At 36.0% G+C, this 10,069-nt stretch overlaps 1 protein-coding gene across 1 annotated transcript; it reads right to left on the bottom strand.

Moving 5' to 3' along the window:
• Positions 1–8,796: 8,796 nt before the first annotated feature.
• LOC138163494 (olfactory receptor 4C15-like) lies at positions 8,797–9,844 on the bottom strand. The gene has a single exon (XM_069090956.1). It carries the CDS (start codon positions 9,727–9,729, stop codon positions 8,797–8,799), a length of 933 nt encoding a protein of 310 aa, XP_068947057.1. The 5' UTR covers positions 9,730–9,844.
• Positions 9,845–10,069: the final 225 nt, after the last annotated feature.

The raw sequence follows: 10,069 nt of genomic DNA, 5'->3' as shown, positions 1-10,069 counted from the left end.
CCAAATTTAGAGAATCCACTGCAAATGTTCGCTTTGTGCCTGACCTGTAGTAGAACATTCCAAAGTCACATTGATCTGATAAACCAAAGTCGGACACACTGAAACTTGACTCTAGCATAGTGCTGTCATTTTGTTCTTAAAGAATGAAGGACACCAACCTATATTGCAAAAATGATAAGCATTGGAGTGTGAAAAAACGTGCTCACTAAAGAAAGAACAATCCTTGTGAAGCCAGGAAAGTTCTCATTTCATTTTATATTTACTTTACATTTCTAGTGAATGGGTAACTCCCTAATGGAGTACACTTGCTCAGACAAATGCAAGGCTTTTTATGTACTGTTCCGAATTCAAATTTCCCACTTGCTCTCCATTGGCTAAATACAACCTCCTGAAATGTCCATTTCATATTCTTACTTGATATGTTCCCTCTCAAACAGCTCATTAAGCAGGAATACAAACTTCTGACCTTTTACTTAACCAGAAGTCTGGTTCTGCTAGGTCACAGCTCTAATCGGAACCAATTACCTCTGACTTGTATCCTGTTATCACTCAAACCTGGGGGTAGTTTTAATCTTCTGGAAACAGAATTCCTTCTTTTGTTTCTCACAAATTCCTCCTCTTTTCTTTTATTCAAATTCTGTTCTCACATCTTTTCTTATATAGATTCCTCACTCTCCCATATAAGTTCTTCCCCTTATCCATCTCTCCTTTAAGTAGGCATAATAAATATGGAAAGGGAAGGGGGAGAGGTTGATCAAAGCATTAACAAATCAAAGGGGGCAGTTTCTTTTGTAAATATAGATAAAATAAAAAGGAACAATCACTTGCCACTCTACGATTCAGAAGTCTAGTCTCATACAGCTGTCTGATTGAGAACATCATCTGTTGAAGTTTTCTGGTCCAGCACATCATCACAGCATCTTCTCTTCATCTTTTTTGTAGAAATACCTTTTCTTGTGTCCATTCTACAAAACTGATCTTGACATAATTTTAATTTACCACTCAACCCTTATGTCTATTTTTATAAAATCAAAATTGGAACCTTGGCCAGTTTTCATGTATTAGAACCCAATTTCTTATACTTTACATTACTCCATTATGCATTCCCCCATCATGAGGGTAATACACCCCTAAGGAATTAATAACAGCCTCAAAAACATACATAAACATATTGAATAATCAATTTTAACATAGTAGGTATCAATCATAAAACAATTCCAACTTCTGGTCATATTATGCTTCTCTTAAAGCATTTACAAGACAGACCACAAAGGATGCTTCTTTTAACAGTATTATAATATCTAAATAACAGAATTATATCCTGATTTCACAATCCCTTGATCTAATTGTCTCCATACCATTATGAAGAATTCAGGAATATATACTAGTAAAGATGTCAAGGCTAAATATTTGTTGTTTGGGTTAAAATCACAAGAAAAATAATTCAATCTTATACTTACATCTTACTAGAGAAACTTCAGATACTCCAGTATCAATCTTATTATTTAATAGATTTACTATTATGCTTACAAAATTTTGGTTATAAAAATTTACCATAAAATATTGGACATAACTAAAGCAGGGGAACATTTCCCAAGTTCGTGTCAATTCCAGACAGAAATTGTGTAGACTTCCTCTCTCAATTCTTGTATTTGAATACCAAATTTTGCATTGAACTCTGGTCTTTTCACCGGAAGGTGAAATCCCTTGGAAATCCCTTATTTCATTGAATGTCCATTTCTTTGCCTGAAAGATTATGCTCAATTTTGATGGGTAGTTGATCCTTGGCTATTATCCAAATTCCTTTGCTTTATGGAATATCGTATTCCAAACCCTCTTCTTTTAATGTAGAAAATGTAAGGTCCTGCATGATCCTAAATTTAATTCCATGATATTTGAACAGTTTCTTTCTGAATGCTTACAGTATATTCTTCTTGACCTGATAATTCTGGAATTTGTCTACAATATTCCTTGGCCTTTTCAATTTGGGATCTCTTTCAGGAGATGATTGGTGAATTCTTTCTATGTCTAGTTTATGTACTCTGGTTCAAGGACCTTGGGTCAGTTTTCTTTGATGATTTTCTGGAAGATACTGGCCAGTCGCTTTTTTTTCATCATGGATTTCCAGTAGATCGGTATCTCTCCTGGATCTATTTTCCAGGTCAGTTGTTTTTTGAAGGAGGTGTTTTCCATTTTCTTCATTACTATTTAGATTTTTTTCCAACTGATTCTTGATGCCTCATAAAGTCATTAGCTCCTATTTCCCCATTTCTATTTATTTTTAAGAATTGTTTTCTCCAGTTAGCTTTTGTACCTTCTTTTCCATTTGGTCAGTTTTACTTTTTAAGGAGTTGTTTTCTTCAGTGATTTTTTTTTTCAATTTGTTCAATTGTATTTTTAAAGGAACTGTTCAATTTTTCTTCTACCTCTCTAATTTAACTTTCAAAATCCTTCTTGAGCTCTTCCAATAAGGCTAGTTGGGCTTGGGACTACTTCATATGCCCCTTTGAAATTTCAGATGTGGGTATAGTAACAATGCTCTCCTCTTCTGAATTTGTATATTGATCTTCCCTGTCTCCACAGTAAGAATCTATTTTCTTTGCTTTTCTAAGGTGCTTTTTTTCATCGTGTTTACCTTTTCACTGTCTTTTAAAGTGGATCTCTGCTTCTGGTGTATAGGGGACTTTGTCCCACACTAATGTTGTACCTTACCTGATACTGTAAGGGAAGTGTCTGGTATGTGGCAAGGCCAGGTGAGGTCTTTGTTGGGTTACACTGAAGTTTGCAGAGTGAGTTGTGGGTAATGGGTGGTCTGATTGCTGGAGGTCTCCTCCCCCAGGGCTACACTAGAGCATAGGTAGGCTCAGCTGATAGTGTACAGCCATCAGTGGTGCAAGTGGTGGTTCTCTTTGCTCCTGTTGGCTGATTGCCCTGGCTGTGCATAGACACAAAGGGTGGTTGTGATGTTGGCTATTGCCAGCCCCATCACCCTCGGGCTCAGGATTTCCTGCTTGTTTGATGAAATAGGGCTTGATGCTGGCTTGCCTTCATGCCTCCAACCCTGTACAATTTCCCTTCAGCCACAACAAGAGGGACCTTTTCTGTTAATCCTCCTAGACTCCCAAGCTGAAAAACGGCTGTACCCAATCTTTCTACTTGCTCCATTGTTCCAGGGTTTTTCCTGGGGGTGGTATTTTCTGGGTTTTCCAAGGTCAATAAAAGAGAATGAGAGTGACTTACTGCTTACTCTGTCATTTTTGGCTCCTGGAAGTCTGTTGTCTTTATCTTTAAAGAAATGATTGATTTGTTCTATTATTCCCCTCATTCTTTAAGATTATATCATTTGCATTCTAATTTTTTTTTGGAGGGGAGAAGGCAGGGCAATTACGGTTAAGTTTCTAGCCCAAGGTCAGACAGCTAGTATGTGTTCTATGTCTTGAGGCCGGATTTGAGCTCAAGTACTTCTGACTCCAGGGCCAGTGCTCTGTTCACTGCACCACCTAGATGTCCCTATTATTTAGATCCTTAATATTGCTTAGGACATTTAATTTTTAATTTATTCATCTCTGGACCTTTCTTGACTACAGTTTTTATTGCAGTATAGCCTGAAGATGGTATATTTAACATTTCTAATTTTCTCCATTTATTTGTGACATGTTTGTGCACTAATATATGGCTAATTTTTGTGTAAGTACAATTTAAACTTGGGGGAGAAAGGTATATTTCTTTCTGTTCTCATTCAATTTTTTTCAGAGAAATTTCATATCTAACTTTCCTAGTATTCTATTCATCTCCTTAGCTCCTTTCTTTTTTACTGTATGGTTAAATTTACATAGTTTAGAGAAAGAAGAGTTGAAGTCCCTCACTACTGTCATTTTACTTTCTATTTCCTCCTATAACATAAATTTTCCTTTAGGAATTTTGATGTTATGCAATTTGGCTCATATGTTTTTTTGTCTATGATAACTTTTATCAAGATATAGTTTCCCCACTTATCTCTTATCATTTATTTTTTATTTCTTTGACATCATGATTCCTACTATTGTTTGTTTATGCTTTTTCCTTCATATGAAGCATAATAAATTCTACTCTAACCCTTTATTTTAATTCTGTTTGTATCTATCTACTCACATATGTTTCTTCTAAACAATATATTATTTGATTTTGGTTTCTCATCCATTCTGCTCTCCACTTTTCTATTATGGATGAATTCATCCTATTTGAATTTCACTTGTGAATTTCTCTGTATTATGTTTTAATTCTATTTTATTTTATTCTCTCCCTTTCTTCCTCTTCTCCTCCTTCTCTCTCTCTTGTACAGCCAATTGAGTGTGAACATAGAATATATTAGGCTTCAGCTAAGTAAAATAAAGCAGGGGTAGCAATCCTTATCTCAGATAAAGCAAAAGAAAAAATAGATCTAATTAAAAGAGATAAGGAAGGAAACTATATCCTGCTAAAAGGCACAATCGAGAAAGAAGCAATATCATGACTTAAAATATGTTCACCAAGTGGTATAGCATCCACATTCCTAGAGAAGTTAAGGGAATTAGAGGAAGAAACATACACACATGCACACACTCAATTGGCTGTACAAATGCATGCTACCTAATAAGGATATAGGAGTGGAAAGACATGAGAAAAAGACAAAAGTTAATAAGAGAGAGAAAGAGAGAGAGAAGGAGGAGAAGAGGAAGGTGATTTTTAAACTTCCAGGCTGTGGGCTGATAGCCTTAGGAAAAGCTGCTTTTGCTGCTGTGGGCTCTGTGCTTTCTCTTACCCACTCTCAAACAATCTTCTGTCCTGCTATGAAAAGGCTGTGAATCGCCCTTGGGGTGGGTGAGTCTGCTGGCTGGGGCTCCTTCTCACTTCTCTGTAGTCTACTCTCAGGTCTGTGCTGGTGCAGCCCCCATGTGCTCTGCACTCCCCCTACCCAGACCTACATGGGCACTTTCCTGGGCTGGGAATCTGCCAGGCTCCATCTCCCAATGGATTCTGTCACTCTAAAATCGGTTCAGATTCACTTTTTAAAGTTTAGTGACAGTATTCATGGAGGAGATTAGAAAAGTTTCTGCTTCTGTTCCACTCTCTTGGCTCTGCCCCTCCTCTATGGACCAATTCAGATGAAAGTGATGTTGGAGCATTTACTGCCCCACCCCTACCATTTCCCCCTCTACTCTAAACACTCTCCTTTGCATGTCTCTTTTCTAAAAATAATTTTCCCAATTTTTCTTTTCCCTTCCTTCTATTTCCCATATATCCCTCTTTCTCACTCTTCCATTTTTTTTAGAACACCCCACCATAAATGACTGACTCTTGTGTGCTCTGTCTCTGTAGAATCATTCTAACTGCCCAAATAATAATAAAGTTACTAGAAGTGAACATGTGTAATCATCCCGTTTAGATATGTGATATCAGCAGGCAACCACAACTGCCCAAAACTTACATGAGAAACTAGATTTATTACAAGAGAAATGAACCCTAAGCTTACCAAAGAGTTCAGAATCTAAACATAACCTTGGATATTTATGTAATTGAGACAAAGATAGGTAGAAAAATAGAAATCTCTGCCTAAATGGGAGTGACAGGGGAAGAGAATTCATGAATAATTTAGATGCAAAAGCAACATTTTTTTTCTCCCTGAGAAAACTGTTAGACTATGAAGATATGATGGTCTACATATCTATAGCTGCACAAGCAGTTTCCCAGTCCTAGTGCAGATCAACTGAAGCCTGTCTATTTCCAAGGACATATAAAGAGTCCAGCTTGGGCTCCAAAAAAGGGTCTCTTATATGTTTTGGACATAGTATACCTAGAAAATAAGACAACTCAAAAGGACACTTACAGGGGATCCTTTAATAGTAAACAGCTTAATCTTATTTAATCTTTTATGATTTTTCTTTCATGTTTACATTTCTTTATTCTTCTCTTCAGTCTTTTATCTGAAAGTCATTTTTTAATCATCTCTCTTTTTTTTTTCATTTTGTCAATTCTGCTTTTTAAGGAAGTCTTTTCACCAGTTAAATATTGTACCTCTTTTTACCATTTGTACAGTTGTACTGTTTGATTTATTGTTTTCTTTAGGTGTATGTGTGTGTGTGTGTGTGTGTGTGTCTATGTCTATGGTTCCATGTAATCTCTTTCTGATTAGTTTTCTGACCCCCTAATCAACTCTGGATTGAAAGCTCCAAAAGCTGTTGGTGCTGCTTCCATTGCCTCCAAGGTCCAGAGCCAGTGTTTCTGCTATTTCAGCCCTGGGCTATCCCCTACCACAGAGTCACTGATCTCTCCTTTTGACTTCCTAAATTGTTCTGGACTGGAAAAAACAAACAAACCTAAATCTGACCTTTTGTGACTCTGCCAATTCAATATTTAAGTTGATTTGTTATTTTAAAGTTGTTTGAAGGGGAATGTGGGAAGTGCTTTGCTATAATTCTTCCTCCACTCTGCCATCTTGGCTCTGCCCTCTCATACCTTTGCATAATTCCAAAATGATTGTATTAATTTGTAGTTCCACCCACAATATCTCAGCCTCTCAATCATCTCAAAACCCTATTTATATTGATTCTTGCCATTTGTGATCATATTTGTCAATATGGGATAGCATAACAGATTTATGCTCATTCATATGTTTTCTTCTGAGTGGAAACAGTCTTCCAGTGGTCAATATTTTGGAATTTCATATATATATATATGTATGTATACATAAAAATAAGTACATATGTCATGTGAACATGTAAATGTATATGAATATATATGTGTGTGCCATATGGATTTTAGCATACATGAATGTTGAGTTGTTTTTCTCCATCTGCTGATATGAATTTTTGGTTTAGGATATTTTTGGTTTGTAATATTATTAATTTCATTTATTATTTACTTAGCCTTGAACCATCCTCTCATCCGTGTTGTAAATCCAGACTTGGTTAATGTTTTCTTGGATACATGCCCATTATCTAACTTTTAAAATTGAGTATATTTAGTAATGCCTAAAATTCACAAGGTAATGAATTGACATTCATTAATTATACTCATCTAGAGTTGTTTTCTTCTGTTTTATTCTTCTCTGCTTGTTCTCTGAGATATTGGAACTATATTTATTTTATTAAGTACTTTTTGAAGGATATTTTCTCAGGTGCTATATATGTGTGTATCTATATATGTTTATGTAATATATAGATAATATAGATATACTCATATAGGGTGATTAATGCATATACATGACATATATTTTTGTACATGTAGTATATGCATGTGTTTTTTGTTTAGATTATGATATGATTATATGAAATTTATCTTGACTTCCTTTTATATGTCTACAAGCCATGTATTTTATAAGATATTTATGTGGTGTGTGTGCATGTGTGTGTGTCTGTATGTGTGTTTCCTCCTAGCAATCAGCATTAAGCCTACTGACCTAATCTTAGATCACTTTATTTTTTTCTTTTCATCAATGGGGTTACGATTACCCAATCCTTGTCCTAGAAAATCTTTGTTGCCTACTAGAAATCATCAAAGGTCACTGACAGCAACTAAATCATCATACATTTAACTCATTCTAGTACTGTAGATTTCATTCAATGAGACTGGAGTCACAAGCATATTAAAACAGTTTAATACTATCTAATTCAATAAAATACTTTAGAATTCATTTTCCAATTAAACTTTGGTGCTTAAATATTGAAGGGAGGAAATGATTGGTTGTTGAAATGATGAAGGCAGATGAAGATGAAAGTGGGGAATAGAGTCCTTCTTCATATAGGTCTCACCTATCAAAGCACTCACTTTTGGAGACTCAAAGGCACAAACTTTTAATTTGTTATTTTCTCCTTTTTCTTCTTTATATAAACATTTTTTGTCAAGAATGAGATGACTTCCTAGACTCAATTATCAACCTCTTTGAACTTATTAGAAGATAAACCCACTCATATTTCTCTTTATTAGAACCAGTCTATACCCATACCCTCTATCAATTCATTATATTTCAAGACCCCACACTCTCTTTACAATTTACATAGTCTTATTTGCAGGGTTTTGTGTCTAACATTCTGCTTTTTTAGCCTCCTAATATGAACAGTGGAGACAGACAGAGACTTAGGATAGGAATCTTTCTCTTCTATCACCTTGCAAGGAAATACTCCCATACTGTCCAAATGGCTTTTAAAGATTTAAAGGAGGCATGCACCAGGAGTGTGAAGTATTGGTTCTAGAATGACCTCACTTCTAATATTATCATGTGACCTTTGAAAGTTACATCAATATTATGGGTCTCAATTTCCTCTTCTTTAAAATCCATTTGTCTCGGCTATCACAAAATCAGGGAATGTCAGAATTAGAAGCAACCTGGAGGCCAATCTGTTCTAACTCATACTTGTAAAGATATCCCTCTATTCCCAATCTGCCCATTCCACTTGGAAGAACTTTGAAACAAAATGTATCCTTATAGAAAATACTGTTTGTTTCTCTGTTAGATTTGAAAATTCAATTCTTCCCTTGGAAAATGTTGATTATTAGTTGCCACTCTGAAAATCTGTGTTTTGTATTAGAAACTTCCTTTCCAGTCATGACATTGATTATTCTGTGTTCCTAGCATTTATTTTTTTTAATAACTCACCCTTGTGTGTTATATTTTCTAAGATCCCTTACACCTAAATCTGATTGATTAATGTAACTTTCACTGATTCATTACTCTCCATTTTATTAACATGTGTTTTATATGGAACATTATGTTTTAGATTATTTGGGAAAAATCCTGCCTCCTTTAATTACAGAAAAAACAATATTGCTTATTTCAAACTATTTTTCAACAGAAATTGTTGTTCCATTCCAAAACCTCCTCATAGCACTCTTCACTTCTGTGTTTCTAAAAGTGTAGATCAAAGGATTTAAAGTGGGAGTCATGATGGTATAAAATATTGCTACATTTTTGTCCAAAGATAGAGTAGAAGGAGGCCGTACATATATGAATATGCATGGGACAAAAAACATGACAATAACTGTGATGTGGGAGGCACAAGTAGAGAGGGCTTTGCGTCGTGCCTCTGTGCCGTATGTCCTCAGAGAATACAGGATGACTCCATAAGAAACAAGCAAAACAAAAAAAATTATAATACATATCAACCCACTGTTGGCCACAACGATAAGACCATGGACATGAGTGTCAGAGCAGGCTAGTTTTAGCAAAGGATACAAGTCACACAAGAAGTGGTCTATCACATTGGGGCCACAGAACGGTAATGGGATAATGAATACCATTTGGATGGTGGAATGAAGAAAGCCTCCGAGCCATGCCACCCCCACCAGGAGCCAACACAGGCGTCGACTCATGATGGTAACATAGTGCAGAGGCTTGCAGATGGCTACATAGCGGTCATAGGCCATGGCTGCAAGGATGATCACCTCAACACCTCCAAAGAAATGCTCAGCAAAAAGCTGTGTCATACACCCTTTGAATGAAATAGTTTTCCTCTCATAGAGGGAATCCACTATAAATTTTGGAGCAAAGGCAGATGAGAAGCTGGCATCCAATAAGGAAAGAAAAGCTAGGAAGAAGTACATGGGTGAACCCAGAAGGGTGGGAGTACAAATAATGGTCACAACAATAAATAAATTAGCCCCCAGACCTGTGATGTAGAAAAACAGAAAAATTACAAATATTATTTTCTGAGTATCTGGATTCTGTGAAAGTCCCAAGAGGATGAATTCAGTTACTTGGCTTTGGTTATGCATAATTAGGTGGCTTGGTGATCACAGAGTACCTAGAGACAGAAAGGAGAGAAAAGAGAAAGGGGAGAGAGAGAGAGAGAGAGAGAGAGAGAGAGAAAGAGAGAGAGAGAGAGAGAGAGAGAGAGAGAGAGAGAGAGAGAATTTAAAAATTTTTCAGACCACCAGCCCTGGAATCAGGAGGACCTGAGTTCAAATATGGCCTCAGACACTTAACCCCAAAACTAGCCATGTGACCTTGGGCAAGTCACTCAACCCCAGTTGCTCTCCAAAAAGGAAAAAAATATATTTTTTCTTTAACATTTCTGGTAAGCATATGCACACCTCTGCTAGCATTTACTAAAAT

Source organism: Petaurus breviceps, unplaced genomic scaffold, assembly GCF_028583685.1.
Source record: "Petaurus breviceps papuanus isolate PSGF00001 unplaced genomic scaffold, PetGlider_PUasm1.0 188, whole genome shotgun sequence".
Lineage (NCBI taxonomy): Eukaryota > Metazoa > Chordata > Mammalia > Diprotodontia > Petauridae > Petaurus > Petaurus breviceps.
This window is presented reverse-complemented; position numbering and strand designations above follow the sequence as displayed.

Bases quoted from the DNA above. Each gene is read 5' to 3' on its own strand.
- LOC138163494 (XM_069090956.1), bottom strand. From the start codon at position 9,729: ATGCATAACCAAAGCCAAGTAACTGAATTCATCCTCTTGGGACTTTCA.